This window comes from Moschus berezovskii, chromosome 17 (assembly GCF_049115385.1).
Source record: "Moschus berezovskii isolate FMDL1 chromosome 17, NW_MosBer_1.0, whole genome shotgun sequence".
NCBI lineage: Eukaryota > Metazoa > Chordata > Mammalia > Artiodactyla > Moschidae > Moschus > Moschus berezovskii.
In genome coordinates, this window is record NC_142476.1 from 41,858,961 (window position 1) to 41,878,209 (window position 19,249).

Below are 19,249 nucleotides of genomic sequence, written 5' to 3' on the forward strand. Positions count from 1 at the left end.
CCAAGAAAATAAAAGCCCAAAGTGGATTTGTTGGTGAACAGATATCAGAGTTATTTAACTTCTATGCAGAGTATATCATGCAAAATGCCAGGCTGGATGAATCACAAGCTGGAATAAGGATTGCTGGGATAAATATCACCAACCTCAGATATGCAGATGATATCACTCTAATGGCAGAAAATGAAGAGGAACTAAAGAGCCTCTTGATGAGGGTGAAAGAGGAGAGTGAAAAAGCTGGCTTAAAACTCAACATTCTAAAAATGAAGATCATGGCATCCAGTCCTATCACTTCATGGCAAATAGATGGGGAAAATTTGGAAACAGTGACAGATAAATATCACAGATAAAAAAATAAAAATATTTATTTTTGTGGGCTCTAAAATCACTGTGGATGGTGACTACAGCCACGAAATTAAAAGATGCTTGCTCCTTAGAAGAAAAACTATGACAAACCTAGACAGTGTATTCAAAAGCAGAGACATTTCTTTGCTGACAAAGGTTCATATAATCAAAGCTATGGTTTTTCCAGTAGTCATGCAAGGATGTGAGAGTTGAACTATAAAGAAATCTGAGCACCAAAGAATTGATGCTTTTGAACTGTGGTGTTGGAGAAGACTCTTGGGAGTCCCTTAGACTGTAAGGAGATCAAACCAGTCAATCCTAAAGGAAATCCAACCTGAATATTCATTCGAAGGACTGATGCTGAAGTTGAAGCTCCAATACTTTGGCCACCTGATGGGAAGAGCCAACTCACTGGAAAAGACCCTGCATAGTATACACTCTCTGGTATAAAGATCAATGCAACAAAATAGAGGGTCCAGAAATGAACCCACACAAATATAGTCAACTGACATTTGACAGAGGCACAAAGGCAACTCAATGGAGAAAGTATAGACATTCAATAAATGTTTCAAAATGAACAACTGGACATTCACATACAAAACAAACCAAAAAATTAGACACAGGCCTTATACCTTACACAAAAATTAACTCAAAATGAACCATAGAGATAAATATAATATACACAGTTTTAACATTTCTCGAAGTAGATGGGAGAAAATCTACATGACCTTGGTTTGGTGATGACCTTTAAAATAGGACACAAACAGTGTGATCCAGGAAAGAAAATACTTGACGAGTGAGACTTAAAGAATTAAACTGAGACTTGAGAATTAAAATGGAAAACTTCTGCTCTGTGAAAATCTTGCTAAGAATGAAAATATGAGCCACAAGCTGAGAGAAAAAATTTGCAAACACGTATTTGATGAAAGGTATCCAAAAGTTACAAAGAACTCTTAAAACTCAAAAGTAAGAGAACGTAAAAGTTATGAAGACACCTAACCAAAGAAAATACACAGTTGAAAAGTAAACATGTGAAAAGATGCTTAACATCATTTTTCGGTAGGGAATGTACATTAAAACAACAGTGAGGTAGCATAACATACCTATTTGAATGGACAAAATAAGCAACTGATGATATCAACTGCTAGTGAGGGTACTGAGCACCTGGAACTCTCACTCATTGCTGGTGGGGGTGAAAAATGCTACAGTTGGAACTGTTGTCTTAGAAGACAGTTTGCCAGTTTCTTACAAAACCATAGTCTTACAACATGACCAGCAACTCCATTCCTAGGTGGCTACACAACTGACTTCAAAACTTACGTCTATGCAAAAACCTAAATGTGAATATCTACAGCAGCTTTATCTACAACTTCAAAAAACCAGAAGCAACCCTGATGTCCTTCAGTAGGATAGTGAATAAACTGCATTACATTTATTGAATGGAATAAAAAGGAAAAAGCTATCAAGTCACAAAAAGATGTGAATGAATCTTAAGTTGTATATTGCTAAGTGAAAGAAGCCAGATTGAAAAAGCTACATACGTTGATTCCAATTATGTGACATTACAGGAAAACAAAGCTATAGTGAAAGGAAACAATGATTGCCAGGGATTAGGTGGAAGGTATGAAGTAGAGGTGGTGCTGGTGGATGCAGGAGAGGTGAAGCACAGGGAAATTTAGGGCAGTGAAACTATTCTTTCTAATACTGTAATGGTGGACATATTAAACACTTGCAAAAACCCACAGAACTTTATACCAGAGAGTGTAAACACTGATGCATATACATTTTTAAAAGACCATTTAGAAGGTCAGGAGACCCCAGGATGAAGTGCAGCATGAGAATTTAAATATATCACAGTGCATGCAGGAACCTCACTGAAAGGGGTGGGGGCAAAACATGCCGAGCTCACTCACCTTGGAAGTGAGTAGACTCCATAAGACTGAAGGCAAAAGAGCTGTATGTGGTACTGTGCTCTAGTTGATTAAGTTCTCCCCCATGGGAAGACACGTGAACAGCTCTGAAACCATGATACGAGTATGTTGGAACTGAGTAAGTAGGCAAGTAAATAACAGAAGGCCAGGTGCATGAGTGCTGCAAGAGGAGTTACAGATAAACGAGGAGGGGGGCAGAAGGATCGAATGATCCATGTGGTCATGGATTAGAGGTGGGGACATCAGAATAAATTCATGTTAGCTTACATACACAGACAGATACATATACAAATGCTTATAGATAAAATGAAAGACATTAGCTTACAGACCCCAAAACTGCAATATATCTTAAATAGGACAAATACAAAAAAACTGCATGTAGCAGCATTAAAATCAAACTACTAAGAACTACACAGAGAGAGAGACATTTGTAAAAGCAGCCAGAGGAGAAAAGACTTCAATTCATGGGAGCTACAAAAAGAGTGGGGCTTCCCTGGTGACTCAGTGGTAAAAACTCTGACTGCCAATGCAGGAGATGTGGGTTCAATCCCTGGGTTGGGTAGATTCCCGGGAGAAGGAAATGGCAACCTGCTCCAGTATTCTTATCTGGGAAATCCCATGAACAGAAGAGCTTGCTGGGCTATAGTCGATAGGGTCGCAAAGAGTTGGACACAACTTAACAACTAAATGACAGTGACAATAAGATTAATGGCTGGCTTCTCATCACAAATAATGTGGTCAGGAGATGATGGAATGAAACCTTGAATGGATGCATGAAGAAAACGAACTATCAACTTAGAATTCTATATTCAGCAAAAATTTAGTTAAGTGAAAATGAAATAAAGGTATCTCAGGTAAAAATTGAGAGAATTTGTCTCCATTACAGATGCACTCACTACAACAAACATTGGGTTGGCCAAAAAGTTCATTCGGGCATTCTGTAGCATCTCACAAATGAACTTTCTGGCCTACCCAATACTAAAGAAAGGATTCCTACAGGAAGAACACGTAACCAGTTGGAAGCACAGGTTTGTGGGAAGGAATGAAAGGAAAGCACAGAGTAAATGGGGTGAATGAAGCATCACGGGGACCCAAACAGTGCGTCTGTCTGAGATGCTGCCTCTCTAGTCAGACAAAACCAGAACCTATGACCAGCACTGTGTAGGTAAGTTCACTTCTTCTCCATGCTGTGTCCCCCTCTCATTTCCTCCACTGCATTCCCAGCACAGGCTGCTGTAACTTTCTGAGTGGGGAACATTCCTCGGGTAAGTTCATTTGATGCTACAGCTCAAGAATTGCCCGAGGATGCAGTGGGATATTGACAGAACATTTTTGAAATGGAATAAGGCAAGACCACTGTGTTTGTGCACGTCACTTTTAACTTACACCACCTCATTTGTGTCACCACCTCCACTCTCCTGATGAGAAAACCAGCCGGCATGCGAGGTCATGCACCTATGGCCAGTCACTAGTGAGTGGGCAAGTCTGGCCTTCCAGCCCCCATATTCTCATTCAAAATTTGTTCTTCTGAGCAAGAGAAAAAGCAAATCAGCAAGGGTTTGACACAAAAGCTGAAAAGGAATGAAGTCTTCCTCTAAATATAAAATAATATCAATGGACACAAGCAAACAGACCCTCAAAAAGGATATTTCCCCATTGATTCCAGAAAGAAGTAGCCTTCTTTATACCAAATTGACATGTGTCCATTCTTTGTTCTTTTTTATATATGCTTGAATAACTTCTGTAATATACCAATTATTTTCATACAGACTTTCTACATTAAAAAATAACTAACTTTTCCTTTGAATGATCTATTCTCCTAAAGTTTGGCCTTGATGTGAATAATTTGTTACCTCTTTCTGTCTCTCTGCTCTTCCTGTTTCTGTCTCTGTATCTAATAAAAGAGGGCAAAGAAGAACTTTATTGGGTGGAAAACAACTGTCCTCTCTGGAGAATGTATAATCCCAGGCCGATTGTCATGCAGCTATGGAGCATGAGTCTACATGTTCCTGTGGTCAAGGAAACCTCAAGCTGAGAAATTAATTTTAGGCTGGTAGTGTCTCCAGGTGCCTGATGGAGATAAACACAAATATTCACTGGAGGAAAACTTAGCTCAAGTAACAAAGGATTCTCATCAGTTCAGTTCAGTTCAGTTCAGTAGCTCAGTCGTGTCCGACTCTTTGCGACCCCATGAATCATAGCACGCCAGGCCTCCCTGTCCATCACCAACTCCTGGAGTTCACTCAAACTCATGTCCATCGAGTTGGTGATGCCATCCAGCCATCTCATTCTCTGTCGTCCCCATCTCCTCCCACCCCCAATCCCTCCCAGCATCAGACTCTTTTCCAGTGAGTCAACTCGTCGCATGAGGTGGCCAAAGTATTGGAGTTTCAGCTTTAGCATCAGTCCTTCCAATGAACACCCAGGATTGATCTCCTCTAGAATGGACTGGTTGGATCTCCTTGCAGTCCAAGGGACTCTCAAGAGTCTTCTCCAGCACCACAGTTCAAAAGCATCAATTCTTTGGCGTTCAGCTTTCTTCACAGTCCAACTCTCACATCCATACATGACCACGGGAAAAACCATAGCCTTGACTAGACGGACCTTGGTTGGCAAAGTAATGTCTCTGCTTTTTAATATGCTATCTAGGTTGGTCATAACTTTCCTTCCAAGGAGTAAGCGTCTTTTAATTTCCTGGCTGCAATCAGCATCTGCAGCGATTTTGGAGCCCCCAAAGTCTGACACTGTTTCCACTGTTTCCCCATCTATTTCCCATGAAGTGATGGGACCTGGTGCCATGATCTTAGTTTTCTGAATGTTGAGCTTCAAGCCAAACTTTTCACTCTCCTCTTTCACTTTCATCAAGAGGCCTTTGAGTTCCTCTTCACTTTCTGCCGTAAGGGTGGTGTCATCTGCATATCTGAGGTTATTGATATTTCTCCCGGCAATCTTGATTCCAGCTTGTGCTTCTTCCAGCCCAAAGCCAAATTGAACATGGACTTAGGTTTATGAAAAGATCAGCTTCCGTGAGTGAGGAACAGCTGACAGCAGGACTAGAACCCCAAGGATTCATATTTTGGATCATCTGATCCAGAATGTGTGGAGGCTGGCATCACGGGCCCAAACCTTGACATCTCTCTGCCTCTATGCCTTAGTAGCTGCTGCTCCCGAGGAGGCAGAAACTATGTCCTCCCTCTCTTCAATGCGGGTTTGCCCCTGTAGCTTTGGTAATGATGTGTTCCAGTTGTGAGGCTAGGCCCTAAGTGTGCTCCTACTTGTCTCCATGAATTTCTACTTGGAGAAGGGTGTGCTTGCTTGTCCTCACAAAAAGATGAAGTTCATTGTACAGAGCTGCCCCAGCTGAGCCTGACCTACATTAGGTGAGCTGCCCCCAGCCCATTGATGAATGTGTGTCATGATAAATAACTGTTGTTTTAAGCCCCTGAGTATGGGGGCAATTTGTTAGGCAGCAGTAGCTAGCTGATGTAGAAATAACTCAAGAATGTTTGAAATATTAAAAAAAAAGAAAAAAATCAATTTGGAAAAGAATCACTTGGAAATTATAGAAATAAAAAATGTAATTGTTGAAATTAAATTAAAAAAATCCAAAATGGATGGGTCAAGTGGAAGATACAAGAGAACTGAAGAGAGATTTAGTGAATGTAGTTCTAAAGAATTTACCCACCATGTGGGGAAAAAATCAAAGAGATGAAAATTTTCTCTAAAAGATATATGGAAGGTAGAGTGAGAAAAACTGGGTGCATACATAATCAGAATTTAAGAAGGAGAAAAAAAGATCACGCGGGAGCATGTGTGTGCACTTGTGCCAAGTCATTTCAGTCACGTCTTACTCTCTGTGACCCCATGGACTATGGCCCACCAGACTCTGTCCATGGAATTCTCCAGGCAAGAATACTGGAGTGGGTTGCCATGCCCTCCTCCAGGGGATCCTCCCTACTCAGGGAATGAACACATGTCTCTTATGTCTCTTTCATTGGCAGGTGGGTTGTTTACCTCTAGTGCCACCTGGGAAGTCACAATATTAAAAATACGGTAGCAACAAGTTTCCAAAATTAATAAATGTTAATGTTCAGATTCAAGAATCACAACAGACCCAAAACAGAATAAATAGAGTCCCATAGTTAGGTGCCTCATGGTAAAAATGCAGAATGCCAAGGGGAAAACATTTCAGTGGGGAAAAAGTTCATCTGACAAGAAGGACAACTCATAACAGCAGCAGTGGAAGTCAGAGACAGTGAAGCTAAATATTCAGGATACTGAGTCTATAACTAAGTCCAGATTTTTTAACCAGTCCAGATTTTTTAAACTATTACTGAAGGATGAGTACCAAATAAAGTCATATTCAAATAAACAAAACTAAGGTTTGCATTAGGAAAGAGTATTTCAAAGCTTTGTTTCCTAAACCTGCTTGATCACAGGAAAGGCCTAACATGCTGGTTATATATAGTACAGTTTCAGAGGTCTTACCTTATAAGATTTCTTGGTTTTTCCCAGATGGAGGCCTGTTATGGACTAAATGTTTGTCTATCCCTCCCCACTTCCTATTAATGTGTTGAAGCCTTCACCCCCAATGTGACTGCATTTGGTGATGGCAGTCAGGAGGTGATGAAGGTTAAATGAGGCCATGTGGTGGGGTCCTGATCCAGTAGGGCTGGTGCCTTATAAGAAGAGGCAGCTACCCCAGAAGTGACCCTCTCTGCCACATGAGGGCATAGTGAGAAGGTGTCTGTCCACAAGCCAAGAAGAGTCCTCACTGGGAACTGAATTGGCCGGTATCCCAACCTTGGACTCTTAGACTCCAGAATTTGGGGAAATAGATTTCTGTTGTTGAAGTCACCCCAACTATGGTATTTTTTTATGGTGGCCCAAGCAGTAATAGTTAGAACCAGGCATGGAACAACTGAGTGGTTCAAAATTGAGAAAAGAGTATGACAAGGCAGTATATTGTCACCCTGCTTATTTATTTTCAATGCAGAATACATCATACAAAATGCAGGGCTGGATGAATCATAAGCTGGAATCAAGATTGCTGGCAGAAATATCGACAACCTCAGATATGCAGATGATACCACCCTAACTGTAGAACATGAAGAAGAACTAAAGAGCCTCTTGATGAAGGTGAAAGAGGAAGTGAAAAAGCTGGCTTAAAACTCAGTATTCAAAAAACTAAGATCATGGCAACCCATCCCACTACTTCATGGTAAATAGAAGGGGAAAAAGTGGAAACAGTAGCAGATTTTATTTTCTTGGGCTCCAAAATCACTGTGGACAGTGAATACAGCAATGAAATTAAAAGATGCTTGCTCCTTAGAAGGAAAGCTATAAGAAACCCATACAGTGTATTAAAAACAGAGGCATTATTTTGTCGACAAAGGTCTATCTAGTCAAAGCTATGGTTTTTCCAGTAGTTATGTATGGACATGAGAGTTGGACCATAAAGAAGGCTGAGTGCCAAAGAATTGATGCTTTTGAATTATGGTGTTTGAGAAGACTCTCGAGAGTCTGTTGGACTGCAAGGAGATAAAACCAGTCAATCCTAAAGGAAATCAGTCCCGAATATTCATTGGAAGGACTGATGCTGAAGCTGAAGCTCTAATACTCTGACCACCTGATGTGAAGAGCCCAGTCACTGGGAAAAAACCCTGATGCTGGGAAAGAGTGAAGGCAAGAGGAGATGGGGATGACGAGAAGGCAAGAGGACAAGATGTCTGGATGGCATCACTGACTCGATGGACATGAGTTTGAGCAAGCTCTGGAAGAAGGTGAAGGACAGGGAAGCCTGGTGTGCTGCAGCCCGTGGGGTCACAAAGAGTTGGACACAGCTTACTGACTGAACAGCAAGCAGATTGAGATGGGGCCAGAGGTTCCTGGGCAGACAACTGCCCCAGGTTCCTCTGATTATCAAGCAAGTTCAGCAAACACCACCCTAATCGGTGCTCCCCAAATTTAAGTGCAGAGGATCCCCTGGGGATTAGGTGCAGGTCCTCATTGAGCAGGCCTAGGGTGGGCCCTGTTTCTGAATTTCTAACTAACTCCCAGGTGACACACTGTCTGTGGACACACTGTGAACAGGAGACTCCAAAAGCATGTACTTCAGAAAGAAGGAAAACTACTTCATAAGGGCTGCTGGAGAAGTAGGAAGGGTGATGAGCAAAGAAACTGGTAAGGACGTGGAAAATCTAAATTAAACTGATGGTATTAGAGAATGTTGCCTGTGTGCAATGAATAAAAAATTAGGTGGAAGCCACGGACTTATCCACAACAATATGTGATCAGGGTGGAGGACAAGAAGAGTAAAACTATTTTAAATGCTTCTGTTGTTTGGGAGAAACATGAAGATACTAACTAACTGAGTAAGTCAAATATGCACATAAAGATTTAAGGTATATTAGTTTAGCTTTCTGCTTATGACATCAAATGCCACAATAAAACATAATTTCCTTTGTAACAACAGGAAAAATCCAGACAGTCTACAGAAATCAATACTTTTCTGGAGACCTTCTAGGACCTGAGGTCAGAAGGGGACCCAGAAAACAGAGTGACAAGCCCCACCCAGCAGAGATGGGACTGTTATTGCTTTGACAGGCCCCAGGAGGAATAAGAGACAGTCACCATACAAGTGGCAAAGTAAGAAGAAATCAGCTAACGTTTTACTGAATTCTTTTTTTTAAGGTCTGAAGTGTTCTTTTTAAAACTATTTTTGGCTGTGCTGGGTCTTTGTTGCTGCATGGGCTTTCTCTAGTTGTGGTGAGTGGGAGCTACTCTTTGTCGAGGTGCACGAGCTTCTCGTTGCAGTGGCTTCTCTTGTTGCAGAGCACTGGCTCTAGGCTTCAGTAGTCGTGGCACGTGGGCTCGGTAGTTGCATTTCCCGGGCTCTAGAGCACAGGCTCAATAGTTGTGGCACACGAGCTTAATTGCTCTGTGGCATGTGGGATCTTCCTGGATCAGGGATTGAGCCCGTATCTCCTGCGTTGGCAGGCAGACTCTTTACCACGGATCCACCATGGGAGCCCCTTAATGAGTTCTTGAAGGCCAAGTGTGAGTTAGCTAGTGTGGAACAGCTGGAGCTTCAACACATGGGGATTTTGCACTCATTCACCAGCTATTTCCATGGATCCTTACCAGGTGTTGATGAGAAGATTGGGGCAGTTCTCAGAAGGCCAGAGAGTTCCCCTCAGTGGCACAGGCATGCAGGAGATTATCTGTTTCTGCCGTGGTGCCTGCACTTGGTGTCTCATGTTTGCTTGGACTCTCCTCTTGTGGGAGGCAAGAACTTTACACCACTGGCAGGAAGGGCAGTAAACCTTTTCACCCCCCAGGGACCAGGTGAAAATCTACTGGTCTGGAGGAGGAAAGTCTGATGTAAAAATCCTCTGCTCATGGAAGAGGCAAAGGAGAGCCCTGTGGGCCCAGGATCTTAGCTGAGGTCTGCTGCTACTAGGTAAGGGGGAGGGGACTCAGGGATACGGCAAAGTTTGATGGACATGGGGATCAGGGCAGGGATGCTGTGACAGCTCCACTCCAAGACTGAGCCCGTGCCGGGACACCAGAGCTCCCCCCAACCCCGCCCTGCCAGCATAAGCCAAGCACTAAAGAGCAAGGGCAACCTACCACCTGTGGAGGGACAGAGGCATGGAGAGAACCCGTCTGTGTCACACACATCTAGGGACTGCTGATTGCTGAGGCTGGAGCAGGAGCAAAGTGGGGCCAGAGGTTCCTTCTCTAAGCACAGGTAATCATCACTCACAGCAGGAGAAAGGGGAAGTCTGCGGGGCACCGAGGGTGAAAACAAAGCCTCAAATCAGCTGACTCCTGACTAGATGGATTCAACCACTCAAAAAAGACTGACAGGACAGGTGTGCTTATTGCTGGGTACAAGTACTGTTTATTCCAGTCTCTGCTCTTTCTTTAGATGTTCAGCATTCGGTAAAAATGTGTGACACACACATACGCACAGGGAAGAAAAAGCAATCCACTGCCATGAGATAAATTAATCAATAAAACTAGACTTAGAGATAGCTCAGATACTGTCATTATCAGAAAAAGATTTCAGAATAATTATGATTAATATGCTAAAGGATCTAATGGAAAAGGTGGATAATATTCATGAACAGATAAGAAATTTCAGCAAAGAGATGGAAGCTATAAAAAAGTGGAAAATGGGAAACATAAGAAATAAAAAGCATGCTATTAGAGATGAACTTAGAATTTCTTTAACTGGCTGACCAGTCCAGATACAGCTGAGGAAAGAGACAGTGAACCTGGAGATTAATTAAGGTCAAACTCTTCAAACTGTATCACAGAGAGTAAAAGAATGAACAAAATCTGAACTGGGCATCCAAATACTGTGGGATAATATCACACCATCCTACAGACATGTATGCAGAGTCTGAGGAGGGTGGAAGAAGCAAGAGAAAAATGACAGTCCTTAAACAAGATTGCTATTAATAAGAAAACCAAAAATAACAAGGAAAGGAAATATAATCCAGTTAGTCTTCATAGCTCAGCTATGAAAAATACTTACTCAGTAGAACTATTGTAGTGATGAATATGGATTTATCAAAGGCAGTGATGTAGCTATACTGGGGGTGGCTTAAGGAGCCAAATCTGCCTCCAGTTTGGGATGTCAATAATAATACTGATAGAGGATCAATGACAAATCTAACGTTCTATTACGAAATCTGATCATAATATCATGATAGACATTTTTCTAAGTGTTTTTGATGTATTAAATCATTGAACCCTCAAGTAAGCCTCTAACTATGTTATGTTCCATTTTACAGATAAGGAAACTGGAGCACAAAGGTGTGATGAAAACCCTCCAAGGTCACATAGCTGGGATTGGGGAGGCTGGCAAGCCCACCAGCCTGTCAGACTTCGGAGCCTGGGTATTAACCACAACCTTATAGTGTCTCCCTGTGATCTAGCAACGACAGTAAAGAGAGGAGTCCAGAGATGAAGTTTAGACATCCCAGTCCAGGGGTTGGCAGTACTTTTCTGTAAAAGGCCAGATAAATATTTTAGCCTTTGTGAGTCACATACAGACTCTGTCTCACCTACACAATTTAGTTCTTGTAGCATGAAAGCATCCACAGGCAATATCCAAGTGAATGGACACAGCTGTGTTCCAATAAAACTTTATTTAGAAAAACAAGCAATGGGCCAGAGGTGTACAACCTCTGCACTAGACAATGAATATGACAGCTTCTGAGAAGCATAATTCCAGGATGGGCAGGAGTGTAGCCCTGGGACTGTATTTGCTACTGTAAATTTTATTTTAAAAAGTTGCTTTTATGAAAAAAGCTTACCTATAACTTTTGAAAACATATTAAAATGAAAAAATCTGAGATAACCTTTAAAAGGATTAGAAATATAAAACTTTCAAGCTAGTTGAGGTAAAATGGAGTGAAAAATAATAGCCCAATCCGAAAGAAGGTGAGAAAAAAGAAAAAAGGCATCGAAGCACAAAAGAACACAACAGAAAAAAACATACATTTTTGTGTGAATAGACATAGACTAAATCCTCCAGGTAGAAGGCAGAGACCAAAATCCACCTATACACGATTCCAAAAGACACACACGTAAAGCTAAAGAGACAAAGTTTCAAAGGAAAAGAATGGAGGAAATACAGAGCAAATGCTGACTCAGATCAGATGAGACAGAATTAAAAAAATATATATTAAGGCAAAAGGCACCTTAAGACATAAAGGGGCACTACACCATTATACAGACTTCGCTTGTGGCTCAGCTATTAAAGAATCTGCCTGCAATGTGGGAGACCTGAGTTCGATCCCTGGTTGGAAAGATCTCCTGGAGAAAGAAAAGGCTTCCCACTCCAGTGTTCTGGCCTAGAGAATTCCACAGACTCTATAGTCCACGGGGTGGCAAAAAATCTGACACAAGTGAGTGACTTTCACTTTCACACCATTACACTGAGTGAAGATACACTGATTCTAAATTTGCATCCATATAATAATGTAGCTTTTTTTTTTTTTGGCCATGCCCTTGATATTGAAAGCATGGAATCCTAACGATAGGACTGTCAGGGAATTTCCTTAATGTAGCCTGCCAGTGCAGGAGACTGAAGAGATTTGTGTTCGATCCCTGACTTGGGAAGATACCCTGAAGAAGAGAATGGCAATCCACTGTGGTGTTCTTGCCTGGAGAATCCCATGGACAGAGGAGCCTGGTGGGCTAAAGTCCATGGGGTTGCACAGAGTTGGACATGGCTGAAGTGACATAGCACACAGCACAGAGGGTCTTAAAACAGGCAATTTAATACTTGACATAACTACAAGGAAAATTGAAAGTTCTCTAGGGCGAAGTTTTAGTACACACATCTTTCAATAATTAAAAGATCAAGAAAATGGAAAGGAACCAATATATAGATTTGATTGACCTAATAGATGTACTAAGCCTCATCTGTGTCTCCACTTTCACCTAATGGCGATTGGGTGTATTCCACATGCACACGTGGATGATTTATAAAACTGACCTTGTATTGGCCCTAAAGCAAGTCTCAGCAAATACCAGTGAATCAGTATCATGTAAACCATGGTTTCCGATGACAATTCAATTAAGTTAGAGATCAATTACAAAAGGCAACTAAGAAAAAATTCTCCACACATCTAGAATTTTAAAAGAGAGATTTCTAAGTAATTCATGAATCAATGAAAAGAAAAAAAAAACAAAACAGTGGATGAGAAAGTACTTAAGAATAAGCAATAACACAGCATATAAACCCTTCCACAGGCTCTATCAGGACCTGAGGCAGAGACTGGCCATGGGTCATTTGTGGGGGTAGGGGAGGACACAGGAACCCTGGCAGAGACCCCACTTGTATCTAGGGAACCAAGAGGAGAAGGGAAGGCCATTGCAGTCAGGGTGGGCTCACACTTCTCAGTACTGCCTAGATGAGGACTGGGGTGGGGTGGGTTGAGGGGTCAGCCCAGTCCCCAGGAAGCCCCTCAGCCGAGTTTCTGCAGCCCAGTAGCTGTGAACAGAGGTTCTCTGGGGTCTCTCTGAGAGCTCTGTGATGCGGTGCCCATCTACTCTGACAGAAGACCCAGGGTGGCCAGAGACCGAAGCAGCTGGCAGGGTCTAGCCGGGCACCTGGTCAGGCAGGAGCAGCCCTGGGGGGAGAGGGGATTTCCACTACATCTGAGGGTGGTGCCCACTTCTTGTTCAGGGAAACAGCACTGCCCAGCAATGTCTGGATGGTCCCACAGCAGTGCAGGTGGCTCCAGTCAGTGAAGGAACATTCTAGTACAAAGACTGCCACTGCGCTATTGTTGAGGGTGCGGGGACGGGGGTGGAGATGGTGTCTTTTCCTGCAGATCCTCCTGAGTCCTGAGCCTGCTGCCCACCCACCCGCCTGCAGGAGGAACCTAGAGCACCTCCCAGCTGGCGTCCACCTATTGCTGATGCCCCTTGGGGCAGCAATGTGCTCCAGTGAGGAGAGTTCACACCCCAGGGTTTGACCTGGGCTACCTGGTGCCCAGGTGCAGACACGTGAGCGCCTTCCCTTGTTTTGCATGCCTCGTGACCCCAGGAAGGGACAGTTTGTGTTCCAGCAGGACGCTCTCGCTCCTCCACCTCTCTAGGACCCCAACCCGCTCCCACCCTCCCCCGCAAGGTTCGAAAAGCAGAGCCTGAGATGCCATGAGGCTGGGGAACCCGGGCCGTCAGGGGCCGGGGAGGCGCATCCCAGCGAGGTCCCTGCGGGCGGCAGACGAGGAGGCGGCAGGTGAGCGCGGCGGCCGGCGGATGCTGCGCCGCGAGTCCCAGTGCTGGAGCGCGGGCTCCTGCTGCTGGGCCGGCCGGGAACTGCAGCGCTCTGTGCGGCAGCGGAGGGGAGGGGGCGCGCGGATGGGGCTGGGGACAGGGTCTACCGCTTCTCGGGAGTCCGGCAGAGGCCCGCCGAGTCAGAGCCAGCCTGGTGCCAGCCCGCGCCTAGGCAGAGCCTTCCAGAAGGGTCCCGGTCCCCACAGGTCTGTGCCCCTCGTCTCCAGGCTGTAGCACAGCCGGGCCGCCCCCGGCGCCCCGCGCAGACCCCGCCTGCCCTGCGGGTCAGGCAGGCTCGTCCGAGTGGGCGGGCGCGCAGACTTTCCGGAGGTCGGGTGCGGACGAGCGCGGTGAGCAGGGTGCCGGTGGCCCGTCCGGGGGAAGGGGGCGCCCCCACTCACCTCTGCTGTCGGCGTAGAGGAGGCCCAGGGTGACCAGGGCGCCGGTCACCAGGAGCAGCAGCAGCAGCAGCCCCGCCTCCAGGAAGCCTCGGTGCTTCTGCCCGAAGCGGCTGGCGATCTCCACCATCCCCACTGGGCTCTCGGGCTTGCCCATCGCAAGTCTCTAGACGGGGAAAGAGCACAGCAGAGGAGCCCCAAGGCCAAGGCAGGGGCGGCGTCCACCCGGGGTGGGGCGTCAGGGCAGCGGGGGCTGGGTGTGGCGCTGGGGAGGCCCTGCCCGAGGCTGGAGGGTGCTCGGCCCTTTTTTCCATCCTAGGTCCTGCTCCTGAGGGCTCTCCTCCCTCTCCCAGGGAGTCTGAGTGCTGGACACCGGGAGTGGGGCAGGCCTGGCCCTGGCCCGTAGGCAGTCCCTTTTTGAGGTTGGCCTCTCAAAGTCTGCTTTCGGGCAGAGATTGGTCTGGGGTCGCTCAGCTCACAGGTTGGGGTGGGCACGCAGGACCCAGGAGACCCAGCTCCCAAGTTGTCGAGGGGCTTCTGCAGCGGATCCTGCCTGGGGCTCTTGTCCTGATTTGGGGGGATGTCCTGGAGCTGTGGGCCCCCTGCATCAAGGACACCCTCTGGGAGGTGGCTTGGGCCACTGAGCTCCCTGCTCACTGATCCTGCCTGGAACCCAAGAGGTCTGGGGGGAGGCGAGAATGACTGTGGTGACCAGGCAAGCCAAGACAGGACACGGCAGGGCAGCTTCAGCAGTTGTCCCCCCACCCTGTCACTACAGAGGGGACGCTTTCTCCAGCCGGCCAGGTGGTGACAGCCAGGCTTCGAGCATCATGGAGGACACCCGGGGCTGCAGCTGTGGGCAGGAGAGGGTGCACTGCCCGGGTCAGTGAGGACAGTTCACAGAGGGCTGCATGAGTCCCCTGTGCATGTGAGTGTACGTGGGGATGCACACGTCTGTGTGTGTGTCTGTGTGTGTGTGTGTGAGTGCATGGGATGAGTGTGTGAACATGCACGTGTGCATGTACACATGTGCAAATGCTCCTGGGTGTATGTGTGTGTGCGCTTATGTGCATGCCTCTGTTGCTGGCACTCAGGGCCAAGAAAGGTGCCTGGGTCCCCGGGGAAAGTGGGCTGCCCTCCCAGCTTCAGTCCTCACATGAGCTCACACTCCTGATGTCGGGACTGGGGCCCAGTCTACACCAGCACAGAGGACAGACCCAGTCCCGCCTGCTGGCAGGTAAGCAGGTTGCCCATGATTGGTTAGCTGTTCTCAACGCCGACACGTGTCCAGACTCACTGGGGGGTTAGGGGTGGGGGATGGGTCTCTCAGCCCTCTGACATCACTGCCACACAACCCAACCAGGGAGGAGCAGCCAGGCCTCCATCACTTCTCTCTGCTCCCCTCCCCTTCTGGAAGTCCCTGCTTGAGGTCCCCTTAACAGGGCCTTCCTGGGTCTGGCCCACCCCCAGGCCTGAACTGCTTCATCACCTCACCTGTGGTTCAGCCTCTACAGTCCTTATTTCCATTCCCATTGCCCATCTCCCCATTGGGGGTGTCAGTGTGGGGGTCACAGGGCTCCTTCTACCTGGTCCTCAGGACCTGGGTGGGTGCCCACGATCCTGGAGGCTTCCACTGACTTGAAAGAATGAACGAAAGGATGAGTCAGGCTGACTGATCTGATCCCAACTTAGCACCTGTGGCCCTGGTTTCGCCAGCGTCTTCTTTCTCTAGTGATTAGATCAGATCTAATCACTCAGTTAGTCCACTTCACTGTGTCCTGCTGACTTCAGGGGACTCCGCATAACAAAGGTCGGCATGCAGTAAAAACTCTCACTGAGGACTGAGGACAAAGCCGGGTACCGACAGGGGGAGAAGCTGGGGACCCCGCCTCCCTGGGGACACGGTCATGGCATCTTCAGGCCTCCGTGGCCAGCTGGGCAGACAGGGGTCCTTACAGGAGTTGGGGGGCTGTGCTGGGCTGCTTGACCTGGGCAATGGGCTGGTGCTTGGAGGATGTTCTCCTGGCTGCGCTGCCCAGGAAAGCTGGCCTGGCAGGCAGGCCCTTCTCTCAGCTCACCTTTGAGTCACTCAGCGCAGCCACCACAGACATGTCTCAGAAGGCAGAGTCAGGAGGGCTCCCAGGGGTGGGAGACAGTGGCTCCAGGTGGGGCCAGGAGAGGCTGGTGCGCTTCCGGCCTCCTTTGTGATGCGGGCATGGGTTCTCTGGAGGCGGACCCCCTCCTGCTCACAGTTGGCAAGTTCCATCTGGGTTTGGTGTGGGGGAGGGGCCAAGAGCTGCTCTGGGGGCTCTAGGCTCCCTGCTGAGTGAGTGAAGTCCCTCGAGGCTGAGGGTCCCACATCTTGCCTTTCCTCCATCCTTCCTGTCCCCTGGGTTCAAAGGGGCCACACGGCTCCTGGGAAGGAAGGCCAAGCCCTTCTCCTTACCCTGCTCACCTTGGCGGAGAGGTTGGAACCCACCCTGGTCACGGGGTTCCTTTCTCTTTTGTCTCCAGGGAGGGTCCAGTTGAGGGTGGTGGGTTCTGGGGGCCTTGGCGGGCTGTGAGGGGAGTAGGCATCCCTGCTTATCATGATAGGGTGGGGGTGGGGCCACCAGGGAGGGTCCCCACTCAGAGACACTGACCCCCAGAAGGCATGTGGCCCTGACTGGGGGAACAGGAGAGGGCCTCTGGGGTTGGCAGGGGCACCCCAGTGCTTCAGTGTTAGTTAGACACCCCTGGCCCATGATGGGGCCAGAGTTGGGGGCTCTGGGTAACGGAGGCCCCAGTCAGAACCCAGATGTCCCTTCTCCAGGCCTGACTTGGTCACCAGCATGGTTCTGCTTCCATTTCAGATTCTCACAGATGGAGGGATCCCCTTGGGCTCCTGGGACTCTGTAAGAGTGTCCAAGGCTGGGGCCAGGCCACAGAGCCAGCGTAAACAACTGCTCACTCCATCCCCTCACCAGAAGACCCACCCTGGGTCCTGTTGGAATGTTCCAGTCCACGTTCCGGTGGTCTCTCAGGTTGGCCCCTGCGCTGGGGGGAGGGCCATGCTTCAGGGGCTTAGATTCCAGAAACCAGTCCTAGCCCCCAGGCAGGGCTCGCCTCAGCCCGCTGGTTGTCCTGGCAGAGCCCCAACCAAAGGCCCAGAGACCCAGCCTGAGCGAGGAGCTACTCAGGCTGCTGGTCTGAATGGGGACAAGGCCAAGGTCAGGGGACTGAGAAACTGGAACTGCCCTTCCCGGGAGCCAGGGCTGGGTCAGGGTCCAGCCTGCTGGCTAGAGATTCCTTCCCAGAGTGTGCTGGCTCTGGGGACCCAGGCTCTGTGCCATCCAGCGAGAGGATCCCCCTCCCGACCCAAGGCCACCTGGATGCAGGGACTGTCTGGTCTCTGAGCTCAGATGCACTTTCCCACTCTCGCTGCCCCGTTCAGGGTCCTCCCTGCCTGTAGCTCTATCAATGAAAAAATCTGCATGAGCAAGGGGCCTGGGGCCTGGTCTTGACTCCTGGTGGGCACTGCACTGATGCCAGCTGGTTCTGGGGGAACCCAGCATAGTGGTACTTGCCCTCCAAGAGAATCTGGAAAAGGGGGGGCCCACAGGCCAAGGACCTACAGACCCCCAGCCAAGTCCCTGGATGGGCCGTGACCTGCCTGCCTTGAACACAACCCCCCCCAAGGTGGACTTTAGTCCTTTCTCCTAGATGAGCTCAAGGGCCAGTGTGGGCTCCCTGTCCACCCCTCCCCGTCTCTTGGGCAGTAGTTGTGGGAGGTGTGGGCAGGGAGTGGGGCACCCCTCCCCTCCCCAGTCCTGGGACCAGGGCAGGTCTAGAGGGCGTAGCCTCTGGCCCTGGGGCTGCCCTCAGACCCTGCAGACACCTGCCCTTTACTGCTGGGTCCCGTCCTTCCCTGCCCCATGCCCTTGGGACAGGTGGTTTGGGGCAGGTCCTATCCTCTGCCCAAAGCCCAGCGTCCCCTGGCAGGCATGTCTGTGGGCCTCAGCCCGAGGGAAACAGACCTTCCCTGGGTCTGCCCGCCCACGCTCCAGGCAGGCAGGAGGTGATCCCCTTGGAGAAGACAGGCTGGCTGGAAGAGGTTAAGTATTTTGAGGCAGTTGGAAAGCTGAGCTGAGAGGTGGGCCTCTGGGAGAGCCCTGCACACTGTCCTGCTCTCTGCCTCCTGGAGTCAAGTGATAGGCATCCTAGACAGGAGGAGGGGGCGAGGTGGTCTGACTCTGCCCCAGGTCTCCCATCACCGAGCCCTGCCCCCAGCCCCAACAGCTGGAACATCAGACCCCTCCTCTATATGATTTGTCTTGGAGTCAGACAAGAGGACAGATGTGTGGTGCCTGGCACAACTGTGTGGTTGGGAAACACCTGGCGGGGGTGGGGGTGAGGGGCAGGTGCAGAGGAGCTGATGGGGTGGGGCCAGTCATCTGTCTTGGAACTCAGGCTGCTGCTTTTGTGATCCCTAGTTATTTTACTCCCGTATCCCCTGATGCTAGGAGACTGAAGGCTAAAGGAGAAAGGGGCGGCAGAGGATGAGATGGTTAGATAGCATTACTGACTCAATGGACATGAGTTTGAGCAAACTCTGGGAATAGTGGAGGACAGGGAAGCCTGGTGTGCTGCAGTCTATGGGGTTGCAAAGAGCCGGACACAAGTCAGCGACCAAATTAACAGCATAATTAAGACCCTCATAACTAACTGTTCTTTAAATTCTCGCTATTTAAATCACTCGTGTGGTTTCTGTCTCCTAAGTGGACCCTAATGACA

General features: G+C 48.1%; 1 protein-coding gene across 2 annotated transcripts in view; it reads right to left on the reverse strand.

Moving 5' to 3' along the window:
• The window catches only part of MMEL1 (membrane metalloendopeptidase like 1), a 39,484-nt gene extending 22,897 nt beyond the window's left edge, over positions 1 to 16,587 (reverse strand). The window contains exons 1-2 of one of the 2 annotated variants that reach the window (XM_088845049.1): positions 16,555 to 16,587; positions 14,480 to 14,642 (exon numbers count right to left, since the gene is read on the reverse strand). In XM_088845049.1, coding sequence (XP_088701175.1) covers positions 14,480 to 14,642; positions 16,555 to 16,587 — 196 coding nt within the window. Of the gene's footprint in view, positions 1 to 14,479; positions 14,721 to 16,554 lie in introns of those variants that run through there. The other variant, XM_055418819.2, reaches the window with a different exon arrangement.
• Positions 16,588 to 19,249: the final 2,662 nt, after the last annotated feature.